This window comes from Mya arenaria, chromosome 10, assembly GCF_026914265.1.
Source record: "Mya arenaria isolate MELC-2E11 chromosome 10, ASM2691426v1".
In the NCBI taxonomy this organism is placed as follows: domain Eukaryota; kingdom Metazoa; phylum Mollusca; class Bivalvia; order Myida; family Myidae; genus Mya; species Mya arenaria.
In genome coordinates, this window is record NC_069131.1 from 37,416,692 (window position 1) to 37,434,204 (window position 17,513).

Consider the following 17,513-nt stretch of genomic DNA (forward strand, 5'->3'; position numbering starts at 1 on the left):
ATTATAATTTAATGATTAAAAAACCTCAAAAAGGATATGAATTTTGAAGCTTATTTATCCTTTATTCATTCATGCTGTCTGCTTTCCGAGACTTGGCTTTGCTAATTTTGACATGTAATGTTCAGATTATGATAGCACTTTAATTTTGATGTTTTGATTATATTTTGCATTATTTTCAGAAAAGTCATCTGGTGCCGTGTCCAAGATGATTGAGAAAATAGCCCAAAGCAAGAATCCAGCAGAGGCCACAGCAGCAATGGTAGCTGCCCTTGCCACCACAACAAAGCTGGGAAACCAGAGAAAACTGCTCTTAGAGCTCACCAAGAAAGTTGATGAACAAAAAAAATTGTTGGAGAGAAAACGAATCTCAGCTAAGATCGGGCAATCTCCGAAAGCCTCTAGTCCAAGTCTCCAGACAGGGCAGTCACCCTCACAGTCAAAAACAAACACTGGAAATCCAAACTTGACTTCCAAAGACCCCCGTTTACGAGCTCAGGCATTGGCAGCTGCTGGTGCTGCTACTGCTGCTACAGCCTCATCATCAACCGCAGAGGAACCAATGGACATTGATCTTAGAGCAGGTTCGGGTACAGTGGCTAGTGATGTTTCTTCTACTGTGTCAAAATCTTCATCCTCAACTTCAGCGCCATCTGTTCTCTCTGAATCTTTGTTAAAAGAATCTGTTTCATCTTTATTGTCCTTGACTTCAGAAATTTCATCAACTACAACTCCTAGTGAAAAGGCAGGTGCTAAACCATCGTCTTCAAAGCCTCAAGGATTTTATACTGAACAAACAACAAAAACTGATAGCGGATCTAAAACTGCAAAAGCTAGTGATGAGAATGAAACAGGTGATGAAAAGAACAAGCAGTATGACATTGTTACTCAGTTACAGGCTGAAATAAGTGGTAAGAATGCGCCTGGGGATGGCGAAGATACTAAACCAGAGAAAGACAAAACCACTTCAGAGAAGGACAAAGAGTCTTCAAAAGTTCCTGACATTACATCACTTGTTAAAAACCTTGCAGCAGGGTCTGTAGATTCAAAAGCAGGTATTCAGCTTCCAACAGCTCTGATGTCTCTGTTTTCAAAGCTTCCAGGTTCAGGTGAAGAGCCAGAGTTGGACACATCCACTCCTGATATTCCTGGCTTGGAAAAACCAAGTACGTCACAAAATAGAGAGGATCGTGAATCAGCAGTGGAAACAGACACTGATTTAAGGGTTAAGTCGAAAAAAAAAAGTAAGACTCAGGATGAAAAACTTTCAAAATCATTTATGGGATTTGACTATGATTCAGATTCGTCTGGAGGAAGTTTTGAAGGCTTTGATGATGATGGGACAAAGAAATTAAGCCCAAGAAAGAGAAAGTTGGTACAAAAGTCAAATGATTCTAAACAAACTAAAGTTAAGACCAATGCATTTGGTGATGTAGATGAGCGAGACAAAACAAACGATGGTAATGATATTGATTTGAGAGGGAAAGATAGAGGTGACATTGATTTGAGAGTCGAATACAATCCAGAAGACATTGACGAAAGACAAAATAATTTTCCACCCCCTGGTGTGCCATTTCCACCCACAGTTTTACCAATGACTTTCATAGCCTCAAACCAGCCTCCTCCCCCAGGAGAAGAATGGAACCAACCCATTTTACCTCCAATGTCAATGGCACTGACCCAGATGCATATGGCGTCTGGAGATTGGCCCCCCTCAACTTTAAATCCAGAGAGCTCAACCGAAATCCAGCCCCCTGCACCTGATATTCCTACACAGCCTCCTTTACCAGCTGAACCACCTGCTCCTAAACCTCCAGAACCACCAATGAAGAAGTTAAAACAACCTGCTGAAGATGAAATGGGAAGAAATGATGATGCAGGCTCAGATGATGAAATACTGTCAAGAAATAGTAGGAAAAAGAAGAAGAAGAACAAAAAAAAGAAGGGTGAAACTATGCCAAGTGATGTCCGATTGAATAAGATTGTAATGGACATTGTGAAAAAGAAACCAATGACTCCACCCCCTGTCCCGCCAATTCAGGCCAGAATGGTTCCCATACCAAGGGCACCGGAACTTGGACCAGTGAATCCTAACATGCCAGTAATGCCTGGTCCTGTCCAAATGGCTGATCCAAATATGATATCCGTTGCAAGCGGCATGGTTCCATCAGGGCATGTGTCACAGGGCCAGATGTGGTCATCGGGGGCGGGTCCTTCTTCAGGTTGGAACATGGGCGGCATGGAAGGTCCTGGCCCGGGCGTGAATACACAGGCACAGTTTCATCCTGAAAACCTTCCCCCTCATATGCAGCCAGGAGTAGCTGTTAGGCCCATCGAGCCCGGAAACTCTGCAATGCCCCCTCTAGGGCCAGGGATGTTCACAAGGCCCCCTGCACCACAGCAAGGCATAGGGCCCAGGCCAATGCTTGGCCCTGGACCAGGTCAAGGACACCAGAGACCGCCTTCACTCTTAGATATGCCCATAACTGCTCCCACCCACAAACTCATAAAGAACTTGGAATCAAATGTCGGGTCAAGACCAATGGCCAATCCATTGGTGAGTTATGATGTGGATGACAGTGATGGCAGTCTTCCACCACCTACATTGTCAGCAGAGAGTACCCCACAGGGCACTCCAAGACAGCAGTACCAGGGGGAAATAATGCCGACGTTACCCGTAATATCAACAGAATATGGGCATGGCTTAATCGATGCACCTCATGAGTCAGACGATGAGGAACATGAAGATAGCAGGCATAGAAGATCTCATTCAAGAGAAGATGAGAGAAGAAGAGACAGAGACAATAGAGGTCGCCGTGAGAGACACAGGCATGATCACCATAGATCCAGTAGAAGCGGGTCACGTGACAGGGACTCAGAGGAAAGGCGGCACCGCAGTAGATCACATGACCGATCACATGACCATCACCATAGGGACAGTCGACATCGGGGAAGACATTATCATAGTCGAAGTGGTCGCCATTGAACACAGTTTATTGTCTGAATTATTTATGTACACATGGTTTATTTTTTAATTGTTGTCTTACAGTATTGACAGAAGAGTATAGTGGTCAGGAAAAGCATGAACATGTAAGCCCTCTACTGGACAATTGGTGGCCAAGCTTTCTTGAAATCTGAACTTTATATGACCTAGCTTGTTACGATTTCTGAAGCAAAGTGGATGTGTATGAATTCTGGCTTGTTTTACAAAGACTAGATAATGATTATCAACTAGGACTGCAGTCTTTTTTATAATATTGATGACAATACATGTATTTGTGCTATCACAGTCATCTTGTTTTTTGATTGTCTCAGTGAATATTTGTGCCTCCTCCACAACATTGATCATGGTTGCAACCATCCAGGGGAACTCTCTTGCCTACATAATAAAATGATGACTTACACTTATACATTGGGCAAATTGTTCAGCCTACGTAATATTATGATTCACACTTTACTTATGCACTGGTCAAATTGTTCAGCCTACGTAATATTATGATTCACACTTATGCACTGGTCAAATTGTTCAGCCTAAGTTATATTATGATGATTCACACTTGACTCTCATACTGGGCGAATTGTTCAGAGCTTTGATCAAGTTAACAAGATGATTAACAACATTGTTGTTAACTTCTTAATGTGACATATATGATGGAGTGCAAATTTAAAAACAAGTGAAAGAAGAGTTTTCACAAATCTTGTTGTTAAAAGCAAGTGTCTCCATTCAACATTCAGGGCAGTAAAGAGTTGACAGTTAACAATTTAACGTTGTTAACTGAAACAAAGTTGTGAACAATCAATTCACTCTCTGCTATACCAACTGTGTAATTGGCAATATAATTGTCATGAAATAAAATACTTGTACATGTAATTATGGTTTCATCCGACTGAAAACCTAAATGTTTCTCTGATTATAATTACAGCCATTGTTGTAAAGTTCTAACTACTTACCTAAAAATGTAGCGCAAGATATGCGGTATGCTTTTTAGATATATGCATCCATGTGCTTTTGGTTACCAAGATACAAGGGGGCTGATTGTTCAGATTTTTGTTAAAGTTAACAATTTCGTGAATGTCATAGTTGTTAACATTCAAACTGTATTGCTCTGGAAGTTTCACAGATGCCTTTTTTATCTGCATTATTCTTAAAGTTTTGAGACACCGATTTCAGCTGTACTCGTTTTATTTAAATATATGAGGTCATCGTCAAATATTTTATCTATAAAAGTTAACAACGGGGTTGTTAATTAAGCTGTTAACTTGAACAAAAGTCTGAACAATCAGGACAAAGTGTATAAACTTGTTTTAAGAGTAATCTTATGTCTGTGTCATGTGTTTGATTGACTATTGGCTACTAGTGTATATATATATATATATAAGTTACTTTGTAAGTTACTTTGTCCATGTATTTCTTAGATTTTAGAAATATGTACAATAACATCCAACTAGAACACATCAACATTGATGTTAAAAGTGATGATGCATGCACTTTAAATGAATGCATTCAGGTTCTACTTATTTTGTGATTGAGCTACAAATATTGAGCACTTTTTATTATAATTGTCGTGAATGTCATTGCATATACTGGGGTTCCCATACAAAAGAACATTAACTCCCTATAAAAAATAGAAATAGTATACCGAGACTGTTTTGTGTTGAGCCCATGGTAAGGTATAATGGTATACCGAGACTGTTTTGTGTTGAGCCCATGGTAAGGTATAATGGTATACCGAGATTGTTTTGTAGTTAGCCCATGGTATGGTATATTGGTATACCGAGACTGTTTTGTGGTGATATACCGAGACTGTTTTGTGGTGAGCCCATGGTATGGTATATTGGTATACCGAGACTGTTTTGTGGTGAGCCCATGGTATGGTATATTGGTATACCGAGACTGTTTTGTGTTGAGCCCATGGTAAGGTATAATGGTATACCGAGATTGTTTTGTAGTTAGCCCATGGTATGGTATATTGGTATACCGAGACTGTTTTGTGGTGAGCCCATGGTATGGTATATTGGTATACCGAGACTGTTTTGTGGTGAGCCCATGGAATGGTATATTGGTATACCGAGACTGTTTCGTGGTGAGCCCATGGTATGGTTTATTGGTATACCGAGACTGTTTTGTGGTGAGCCCATGGTATGGTATATTGGTATACCAAGACTATTTTATGTTAGCCCTTGGTATGGTATATAGGTATATCGAGACTGTTTTATGTAAAGGCCGCATTATGGTTTATTGGTATACCGAGACTGTTCTGTGTTGCATGTATTCGTTTTGTGGGATGAAGACGAAATGGTTCCAAGTGGCATTAAATAAAGAAGTAGATGACACCTCTAGGAGTTTAAAATTACTTATTACAGGGGTTCTTAATAGCTGGATTAATGATTTAACCTTTAACCCTTTATCTTCAGTCTTGTTTTTGGCTAGGACATTTGCATCAGTAGGAAGTTAATTGAAATAAATATTAATGACTTGGAAAACCATTTAAAAGGGTTCTTAGCCTCCTTAACCTTGCTCTGGCCATGACTCCCTCATACTCATATAGACCCCCAGCTATTTTCAGGGTTGATATTAAAGATCTGTTAAAACCCCTGTTATTAGTGACCATGCTTTACTACATGTAATCCAAATGCATGTTATACCTGTAAGTAAGATTGTATGAACTATTTTTAATCATCTGCCTTCTGGCCCTAATTTCTTGAAACTTCTTAAGTCCCTTATAACAGGATTAAGCTAATCTCGTTATTTTTGGTTTTCAATAAATTGCATAATATTAACTTCTTTAAGACTTTTTATACTTTAGATAGGCATTAACTTTATGATAATCACAATAAACCATTTCTCATTTATAAAATTTCATTTAAAGTATGTATTTTGGCTAATTGAAATAAGCTACTTAAGCCTGTTAAGCTTAAGAAGTTTCGAGAAATTGGGGCCTGTAGATTGGCTAAGGTTTAGTTGGGTTATTCGATCATGTTCTAAATGATTGTTTTACATCAGTTTTACTGTATATTTTACGGATGATAAGAATGCATACATGTGTTCGTAGTTGTTTTGAATAAATTGTTGAAGTTTTAAACTGTAGACGATTATGTTGTACAGTGATGAATAAAGTTTGCTAAAGCATTTCGTGCCTTACGTTTTAACCCTAGCAGATAGTCTGTTTGAGCTCATAGGTTTGGTATTAAAGACTGACCAGACCGGATCAACGCAAATCTCCGAACCAGTCCGGAAATCTTTCGGAAGTCTTCGGAGTTTCGGCTGATCTCTCTTTATACATGTAGCTATTGCCATAACCAGGCGCGTAGCTGCCTATACGCGAGTACGCGACATGATTCTGACCAAAAATCAGTCGAAGTTGCAGTATGCGTACTTTCCTTCATGATTCTAAAACTGTCGATTTTTCAATGCTAAATAAAAGACCTCAAAACGCCCAGATTGCACCATGGTTTTCAAAATGTTCCTAGACCCCCCTAGCACAATTATGAATTAACATGAATAGCAGTCTAGCTACGCCCCTAATGACCTTGGTGAAGGTGTCGCCCTTGTTGGCATGCTAAACATGGTAACCGACAATTAACAAAAGCCAGTAGTTTACATTTAATCTGCCTCTTAAATAGCCTTTTTTACGACTCATTTAAAAACGGGAATTTATTGTCTGATAGATTTGGGTAAAGGATTGGTAAAAAAGCATAGAAAAGGTTACGACTGGCCAGTTGTGAATTCTCTCTTATCTTCGATATACCTAAACTTCATAAACCTGTTATAAGTGGCAAAAATCACTAGACTCCTTGATTTTAGATCGGAACACTTCGGCCATTTTCCAGCAGAAAAAGAGTTTGTTTTCGATGGGAAATGGCCGAGGATTCTGAAGGCTAGATTTTGACTCGTGCTCGTCACAGTTGTAAGAAGGTAGACCGGCAGTCTCTTATGCAATCAAAGCGCTGAAAGCGCTGCAAGACTGTCGGTGACGTAACTGAAGCAAGCAAACACTACCGCAAAGTTCTTTCAAATGAAACGTGATCAAATGATTTCATACAAATGATGAACACTCTTTAAAGTAGATGAAGAAGGATAAATGTGATAATAATAAGTACAAATATATTGGCCCTACTAAATCATGTATCCAATGGCCTACAAGATTCTTAATTCAAATTTCCTAATTTTGAACGGCTTTAAATTAGTTAAATGCATATTCATTATGTTAAAATTGCTTCAATTTATGATGTCGCTTATAACAGTTTCAGTAAGCAATTACATTCCTTCATTTCATTAGGGTCTGTTGAAGCCAATGTCTTTAAAATGCAAATACAATACAAACTATACCCAAGATTCAATGGACATAATAAAAATATAACTTTAAAATGATGCTCTTTCAAGCCTAAAAATGCCTCCCAGAACTTCTATCAACAGAGTCCACATATCTACAAAATTTGTGCTCCGAGTTACTTTCTTTGATATAAAAGTGAAAACAAATCTGCATGGTGCTGTGGCATCATACCATGAAAAAAACTAATATCTTTAAAATGTGTTTTCTAGTTTGTTTTTATTATAAAAGTGTTAATAAATCTGCATGGTGCTGAAGAAAAAAAACTAATGTCTTAAATTTCAAACCTGCAGCATTAATTAGCTTGCCATGTTGTCAAGAATATCTGGACAATTGAATGAAATATGCATGGACCGAAATGACAGCTGGTTTTTCATTGACAAAAGATGCCTTTGAGGCAGTTTTACGATTATGCTATTCAAAGTATGAGGGTAGTTGGTACAGTTTTCACTCATATTCAGATGATGGCTGATATTTGCTGATAAACATGTATCCTCTTAGCAGCAGGGAATAAGTAAATGACATAGTTTTAATGACCAATATTGGAGATGTGACCTTGACCTCCAAATCCAAAGGGGTCATCTGCTGGTCACCCCAAACCTAAATTTCAAGTTTGAAGGCCATGGGTGCAGACTTTGTCGAGTTGTCACACAGGCAAGCTTTTTGCGTTCAATGGTCTGTGACAAATCAATAGGGCTCACCTACTGGTCAGGCCCAACCCCAAAGTCAAGTTGTTCAAGGGCCATGGGTGCAGGCTTTGTCCAGTCATTATTAGTACAACCTTTTAGCATTCAAGGTCACTGTGACCTTGACTTCAGACCCAATGACCCCTTAAATCAATAGGATCTTCTAATAGTCAGACTTAGCCTCCATGTTGAGTTTGAGGGCCATAGGTGCAGGCATTGTCAACTTATCAGTCAGATGTATGGTTTGACACCTTCCTGTTCAAGGTCACTGTGACCTTTGACCATATTATCCCTAAAATCAAAAGGGGTCATCTACTGGTTAAACCAAACTTTCATGTCAAGTTTGACAATAGGTCTAGGAATTGTAGAGTTATCACCTGGAAAAGCTTTGGTGTACTGTCAGACAGACGGACGTAGCGGCCAACATGTGCAAAGCAATATACTCCTCTTCTTTGAAAGGGGCATAATAAATTGAAATTGATTGAATAGTTTTGTTTATTATGTTAATTAACTTACACTACATACAACAAGTACCATTTTGATATTTTCGAATGCTCATTTGGGTATGTACATGGGTTTTGATCTGACTATGAACATGAAACTACATAGTGATGTTCCCTCCCATCAATTCTAAATTTAAATAACAATGAGAAAAAAAGAATGTTTTCACTGCACCATGAATAAATATGTCAAACAAAATAAATGTCAAGTTATTCAAGAATAATTTAACACTGTTCTTTTGATGATTTCCCTGCATTCCTGACTGCAGGTTTTTCCCATTTTCCCACACAGTTATTTCATATTGGCCTTACAAGGTCAGATCTTGAGTTGGATCTTCATTGCTGGACACTATCTCTTTATCCCGACAGAAAACACACTGGTGCAAGTTTCACTGCAACAACTGCAAAAAAGTTATATTATATTCTAACTGAACTCTGCATCACTATTCAATTATTTTGTATTGGATTTAGGAAATGTCTTTGTTTTAAAGGGTTCATATAAATTAATGCATTTTTTTTCAATTTAATGCATTATCATGCTGGACTCTTTGACATTGATGGTTAAAACAAAAAAGGCATATGATTTGTGTACAGATTAAACATTATTAATTATAAATGTGTTCTTTAATTAATAGACAAGTGGCAACAATTTCCCCAGTTAAAAAAGCTTACATTTGTATATCTGCAGATTAATCATTTGCATTTCTTTTGCTTTGATCATTTAAGTCAAATGAGTTAGACATGATAATGCATTAAAATAAGAAATATATTTTTGGGCATCAATCTGTAGTGTGTGCCTTCAATCTAGAAATAAATTTCTTCTCAACAGATGCTAAATTATAAAAAAATATATAAACCAAGATTTTGATTATGACATACCTGCATAGTTAGTGGTCTCCATAACTGCTCAGAAATGCTCCCTATGACAAACTTAGTGCTGGTGTATGGCTGGGTAATAGTGCTGCTCCAACCAATAGCGCAATTCTTCCTACAGGTGGACCAGCTCCTCAATATGGTTTCTGTCATGGCAGTGATAACAGTATGTAACATGCCTTTTTCTACTTTCCAGAGAATGAATCTTTCAATCCAAATTTAAGAACAAATATATACATATGCACATTCATTGTTGTTAAAAACAAACCATTTAGATGCCACAAAACTATAAGATTTTAGGTGAAAATTGAGCCAAATCAAAACATTTAGTCATTTAAAGCTGCACTCTCACAGATTTACTGTTTTTACAACTTTTGTATTTTTTGTCTTGGAATGACCTATTTTTTTGCTAAAATATCTGCAAACCAGTGATATAAGACTACTGACAAAATATTAGATTGCAGACTTCCATATTTCAGGTCGAAAACAAAGGTTTTATGGCTTAAAGTGTTACTAACGGTTTAAGAAAAATGCATAAAACATTTTGAACTTAAATACTGTGAAATCATTAATGTTCGTGGGCATGAAATTTCGTGGTTTGCCGAAAAAAAACAATTTCGTGGGTACTTGAATTCGTGGATTTTCATTTTTGAAAAAAAATAAAAATCGAAGATGCGATCGTCCTAGATCGTCTGCATAATATCCACGCGCTGGCCCGTGATTTCCGTCTTCTACGTCACTGGGTTTATGACACTCGCTAATGTGGTACGACATGCCAATTAGTGCATATACCCATGTCACTTATCGATTTAATTGGGAATAAAGGTAATAAAAGAAGATGTACCCTGATCATTAATTCAGATAGGGGAAGCCATTGAATGCCAATTAAGAATTTTGCAAACTGTGAAAACACCGAAAAGGTGCGTATATTGTCACGTTCGGTGCTTAGTAACCTTCAATATACTAGTAATCGATTAATTATTTTATTAAATAAAAAAATCGAGTATGGACACTCATCACGCACATCTTGTAAACTTGGAGATTTTCATTAACAGCACACGTTTAAACACGTGCTTATAACTGTCATTTGCTGCATAAAACACATTTAATTGATTTGGTTGATTATTTGTTAATGGCAGTTATAATATATTAACAGAATAATGATCGTAAGTTATACAGTGAGACAGGTTTTAACACTGTATACTGCGACCTCTGTAAAGAATATACTATACATATATACATGTACGTAACAAGGAAATTGAAAAAGTGAATAAAGGGTTTATATTTCGTGGGATCTTGAATTCGTGGTTCACCCAACCCACGAAAACCACGAACATTAATGCCCCACGAACATTAATGATTTCACAGTATTAACATTTTCTGACAAATTTATTGTCAGCAATCTTATATGAATGGTTAACATGCATTTTCACATAAATTGGCCCGTTCCAAGACAAAAAATAAATAAAGTAGTCAAAACATTCAATCTGTAAGAGTGCTGCACTCTCAGTAACAGATTGAAGGTTTTGACAACTTCTTTTACTTTTTGGCTTGGAATAAGCTAATGAAAAGCAGTATGAAAACTGATGAAATAAGACTGCTGACAAAAGATAAGATCATGTTTTTTATATTTACATTTGTAACTATTGGTTTTATGGTTAAAAGCATTACTAACGCTTTACTAATAATGAGATTTTTGGCACAGAACATCATCTTTTGACCGTATTAAAATAAGAAAACAGCGTTCCAATATTTTCAGTCGTCTTTTTTGACTGAATTAATATAAGAAAGCAGCGATCCCCTTTTTCCAGTTGTCTGTTATGTCCAGTGTTCAGAAATTCGCATAAAATAATTCATTACAAGACCAAGAAATAAAAAAAGAGTTGGTAAAACAGAAAATCTGTGAGAGTGCAGCTTAAACATATGATATGCATTATCAGCCAAGTGCAGACCTACTCACATCTTGGCTACACAACCAGTACATTCATCAGCTTTACTGATGCAAATCAGGCACATTTATATTGGTAGACTAGCATTTTACCATTCTGTGCTGGCCAGTAAAGTTCTCATTTGAATTAGAATTCAAAATGTATATATATACCTTTGTTTATTTTTTTGCCAACTCTGTTTCAACTGAACTTCCTAAATGAATGAGAAGTTTCAAAAAATAATTACAATATCTCAGTAAATACCTGCATTTATGTGTTTCTTGTGCAATCTGTCAGCTTTGGTAGGCTCAGGCTCATTTTGTCCACCTCAATACTTGTAATCTTCTAGTCTGATGTACTGCCATCCAATTTTTAAGCCAGGTCAGACAGCCATTTCAGCTTTGTTCCAGTTGATTGTATTAGATGATGTTAACAATACAAGCCTTGTATCCAGGCACTTCTCAATCTGAAAGTTTACAAAAGAACATAGCCTGTAATATTTAATAAAAAATCATAATTGTTTACTCCTGGATGATGGGTTCTAAAGTAAACCTTTGAGAAAAGATGCTACTGGTATGGTGCTTGAACCCACGACCATGTGAACACTTGCATGGAGATCTGTCAAACTGAGCTAACTGGGTAACTGATTTTTAGGCAGCTCCCAGCTTGGCTCTACAATTGACAGGTGCATTATACATCATAGAGACAATAAATCAAACACTTGAAGCACTAGTCCAAATGATAGTAACTTAACTGATCTTTTTACAAATTTTGAAATGGCATATCCTTCACATACAATTTTTTTGTACCAAAAGTGGGTAGCTATTCCGATTGGGATTCCGGGTCAGATAATTATATATATCTAAAATATGAGTTATGTACACAAAAAATGAAAGCTGACGAATTATTATGAGTTTGATGAGTGTTTTTCTTCATTTCATACTGTCAAAACATAATGATATAAACTGTTATACATGAAGATCACCTGCAAGGCTGCGGTGCATAGATTTACATAGATGTAAAATGGTTGTGTTTAAATGCATTAAATGCTTGTTTTGTAAAAAAAATCTTTGCACTTACATGGTAATAACTAAAATACGAATATAAACCTTTAACATCTTTCAACCCCCACCCTGTTTTGCACAAACCCGATTAGACGTAAGGGATTGGAAGAATCCCATATAACACATCTATTTTTTTAGACTATTGAAGCATACGTATATGTTCTTTTTTGATGGTTGAGACGTTTCAGGTTAAACAACAATTAAAAATGCGAAATAATTTTAGTGAATAATCAACTCTGAATTGAAAGTAACATGAAGATGAAGTGAAGGATTTGCCATATATATATATATATATATATATATATATATATATATATATATACATTTTTTTTTAATCGTAAAAAGAATCCGTCAACGTACAAATATTTAGACTAAGAGATGTAGATCAGCTAGATGTACCTTCTAGTCCAAATAATTGTACGTTGACAGATTTTTTTACGATTTTTGAAACAGCAAATCCTTCACGTACAAATTGTTTTGAACGAAAAGTGGGTAGTTATTCCGATCGGGATTCCGGGTTAAAGCATATTGCATGTATAACATATCATAAAAACAAGAAATATTACCAGATAATGTTATTTTATATAAATTCCATAACCAAAAAGTAATATCAAGCAAATAATTATGAGTTTGATGGTTTTTTCTTCATTTCATTCTGTCAAAACATAACAATATATACATGAAGGGCAACTGCAAGGCTGCAGTTCACAATTTTACAACAATCGGAACATTTCGGCCATCAATTGTAACAACTCACCATCTTCGGTAAGCTTCGAGATAGTCAATCCCTGTTGGATACTGGCTGAGGTGTTCAGATTGTTCGGCCAAGGCCGAGTTGTTACGATTGTATTATCTCGAAGCTTGTCGGAGGTGGCCGAATTATTACTATTGGGTCAAGTTGTTCCACTTGGCATAATTGTTGTCTGTGTCAGTCAACTTTCCTTTTAATGAAAATGTAAATAATGTGTTTTAATGCATTAAATGCTTGTTTGTTTGCAAAATAGCTTTGCACTTCCATGGTAAAATATGAATATAAATCTTTACTTTATTATCCATTTCAACCATAAAATACTTCACTTAATACAATTTCAATATTTTTCAAACACCCCCGCTTTTTGCACAAAACCGTTAAGACGTTAGGGATTGGAAGAATCCCGTATAACACGTCTATTATTTCAGACTAATGTACATGTACCTTCGTGTCCGAAATCGAGCACTTCCTGGCAGCTCATTTCTGGATTGTCTCCATCTAAATTTAACATTTTTAGACGCATACATTGATGCCATTTTTGCTTCGATTGATGTTAAATCAATAGCACTAAATACAGGTCGATTATTTTGTAGAAGAACGTGTTCGAAGTAACATTCAATTTCATTTCCGCATAATCGCCGCCATATTGTGTATGACTTTAAAAACTACACCCTATAGTCCAAAATAACAATAGGCATAACGTTGACACACTGTGATAGGTATAATCCAAATAATTTACTCAAACAAATACAATAGTTCGATTGCTGCTGAAAAAAAATTCATTTGAAACATAAAAGCTATTTCACAAAATATTACATGACATGAACTCTTTAACCGCGTATGATTTATTTCTTAATAGCTTTCATTCATAAAATAAGTTCTTTGCCGGGGTTTGCCGGGTCAGTCTTGAATGCCGGGATATGTGTGACGTCACACGGGTGCAAACATGTGGTGTAGCTTACTATTGGATGTAGGGTAAAATGACTTCGTATGTAAATGCTATACTTTCATTATTTTGTTCAATAAAACTCACCAAATTGCAACGGTACAACTATACTAAGAGTAACACGCAATGTTTGTCATAAAAAAGGCAATAACGCGTTAAATACACATAAGCAGGTACTTGACGCCCCACATTCACGTTAGTAGTTCTGTTGCTACGCAGGTGGTGTGTATTAATATATTCATGTTCAATATGTCGTGTCAGGCGACTAGTCGCGTTTCTGAAATACCGCTCTCTAAAGACTGTCGGCTTGCAGCCGACAGTCTAAAAACAGTGAGTCTCTATCATTGTCCTGATATTAATTCTACACTCTATCCTGACCTGTTCAAAACACCCTGCTTTCTCCTTCAAATATTACATGGAACAAAGTACTAAGCACAGGAGGTAGAACAGTTTTTCGTTACATTTACAATCACTTTTGGGTTTAAATACATTTTAAGTCATGTTGGGAAACATGTTTGTGCCAACCGGGCCTTGGGCAGACCTTTCTGGATCCAAAACAGAAAAAATACACGTGTGCATTTTTGTGCAATATACAGTATGGGAACGTCAACAGTAAGCGTCGTCGAACCTTGGTCATAAAACAAACACTGTTAAAGATATTCAAACGAAACTTATGTTTCTCATTGACCATACCTCTTGTTTAACTATTCTTTTCGTTTCTATGTTGCTCGATTGGAAAGCAAAACAAACTGAAGAGCGTTGACGTTCGATCCGTGACGTTCTTGTAAAAAAAAAACAATAATGGTCCCAATACATATCATTGTGGTGCGCTCGTAAATATCAACGATTTTCAGAATGCATGTTTTGACATTAATTAAGTGTCGTCTGCTATCTAGCTAGTTAGTTAATTATAATGGTTTTTTTGTGCAAAAATAATACATTGAAACCTTAGTATGCAACAAAATTGATTTTAAGCAAACTCGGTACCAAAAAAAGTCTACATTTGTTAATATTGTCAAAATCCACTATAACATTTCAACTGACTTTGCAGTTTATGGCGACCATCTTTAACTCCATCTTCGATTATTTGATCTGCACCACGTGTTTGCAATTGATATCGCCAGTTCCATAAATTAAAGCTTTTCCGAACGAAATGGTATATAACAACGCCTTTCCTACTTTTGCTGCCACTCCATCCCCAAAATTCACCTAATTCACTCAACTATTTATGTCTTTTAAAGATTTAATATACAGCTGGTATGTGACCTTCCAATGACCTTAATAGTGGACAATTTAAGTTTAAATAATTATACATGACCACAGATAATTGAGCCGCATCGCGCGATTTTGGGCCTTCAGACATAAATATTACAAATGAAATAATCATTAATAAAAAATGCCAAAAATAATGATTCTTCTATGTTAATCAATTTCTTCCAAACTTCTTTCTTTTTAAGGTTTGTCATTGGTGCGTCATTTTCTCCACAATTTATGAACATTGGTTTACACATGTTTCCATAGCAACCATGGATTTTGTCCTGACATATTTTGCCTGCATTAATAGTCTGTGTTTAAAACTGCCAAATGTATTAAAAATACAAAACTGATTCATTATTTTTATCTTAATTTATGGTCATTGAAGATTCTATGATAAGAAAAGAGTTTAAATTATAAGCTAAATGTGATATTGATACGTTAATTTTGCACGTCATTTGAATAATGTGCTTTCGTAACGACGTCATTTGAATGACGTAAAATTTAGTATTCAAAATGTGCAATACATGGTCTTACTTGTAAGCAAGTATCTTACGCAAATTTAAGTGATATCATCATGAAATTTTCAGAATATCTTCCTGAAGTATAATTTCATTCAAATACCTTAAAACATTGTAAAAACAAATATATGTCCGAAGGCCCAAAATCGCCCGACACGGCTCAATTTATAAATTATGTTTTGAAGCGTCAAAGTATATCGATTTAAACATTAAATACTAAGTAACCGTTATTACACATTAAAACTGTTGCTAATATGTTTAGTAATATTACCGTTATATACCTGTTTCACCACAAAATAGCTTAAGGTCGTCTAGCTGCCGCTGAAGTTGGAGGACTGTGTGGGCTGGATTGGTCACACCATCAGTATAGAACGAAATACATTGTAAAGATGTAGGGAATTTCCTTGTTTATGGGAACACCGTTATGTCAGTTATTCCCCAGGCCCCAATTTCTCGAAACTTCTTAAGTCCCTTATAACAGGATTAAGCTAATCTCACTATTTTTGTTGTTCTATAAACTGTGTTATATTAACTTCTTCAAGATTATTTTAGAAATTATGTAGAAATAATCTGTATTATTATCAGATTAACCATTTTTCATTTATCAAAATCCATTTTCAGTATGTATTTTGGCTAATTGAAATAAGCGACTTAAGCCTGTTAAGCTTAAGAAGTTTCGAGAAATTGGGGCCAGGTGAGTACAGAGATCATTTACAAACAATAAGAAAATCAGCGGACTACTGTCATACCCCTGTCGTGTCCCCTTCAAACATTTAAAGTCATCTTTGTTTTACTTTGTCCTGCCCTTTAAAGGCATATTTTAAGGAATGTTTGGCATGATAATCCCCTGCTGTGCATCTCCTGCTAATTGCACTGGTGTCACAGTAGGGGCCAATTTCCTGTGTATTCGTGGCCCAGGGCCATTTAGGGTCCATTTCAATAATAAAACATCCCAAACAAAATGAAACTGCACAGCAGGATACAAAAATAGATCGCAGATTTTTATATTAAAGTTAAAAAATTGATGCTTTATGAAAATCTACGATCTGAGTTTTTGCCAGCAATCTTATATCATTGGTTTGCAGAAATTTACGCAAACATTTGCTCTTTCCAAGACAAAAAAAGTTGTATAAATGGTAAATCTGTGAGAGTACAGCTTTAATTTATGCAGAAAAGAAACAAACAGAAACTGGCGGATGTTCATTTTAAAAAAAATATGGAAAATCCAAGCTTAAAATAGTATGTTTTGGTTATAATTTGGCACGTACGTGCGTGCGTGGGTGTGCGTGCATGCGAACGTTCATGCTTGCGTGCGTGTTTGGTATGTGCGTGTTTGTGCACGTAGGTTTTTTGCATGTGTGAGTAGGTTCTTAATATTTCATCGTAACTTTTTTTATCTTTTACACTTGCGGAAAAGCCTGTTAACGGTGGTAATTTCGCGGTAACAACCTGGTAGGCGGCAGTGATATCAACTCGTTTCCTTATAAACACTTTCGAAATGTTATATAGCTACTTCACAATAAGTGGTTTCCACTACTAGTTTGCGGCTTCTTATGAACTTGCACTTTTTGACATATGAAATCAACGCCTAGTTTCATGAAGCACGCTTTACATACTTGAGTTGGAAGGCTACATTTGTTGGATTGAAATTATTATTCAAAA

General features: G+C 36.2%; 1 protein-coding gene and 1 long non-coding RNA gene across 2 annotated transcripts in view; one reads left to right on the forward strand and one right to left on the reverse strand.

Moving 5' to 3' along the window:
• Positions 1-6,127, forward strand: part of LOC128204669 (uncharacterized) — a gene marked incomplete at its 5' end in the record, with an annotated part of 52,969 nt that extends 46,842 nt beyond the window's left edge. Inside the window, one exon of the mRNA XM_052906068.1 lies at positions 180-6,127. Within this exon, the coding sequence (XP_052762028.1) occupies positions 180-2,983 (2,804 nt within the window). The remainder of the gene's footprint in view (positions 1-179) is intronic.
• Positions 6,128-8,376: 2,249 nt separating this feature from the next.
• Positions 8,377-13,829, reverse strand: LOC128206447 (uncharacterized). The gene is made up of 4 exons (XR_008256475.1): positions 13,575-13,829; positions 11,580-11,781; positions 9,394-9,533; positions 8,377-8,915 (listed from the first exon to the last, which is right to left on the reverse strand). It is a non-coding gene; the product is annotated as an uncharacterized LOC128206447 (long non-coding RNA).
• Positions 13,830-17,513: the final 3,684 nt, after the last annotated feature.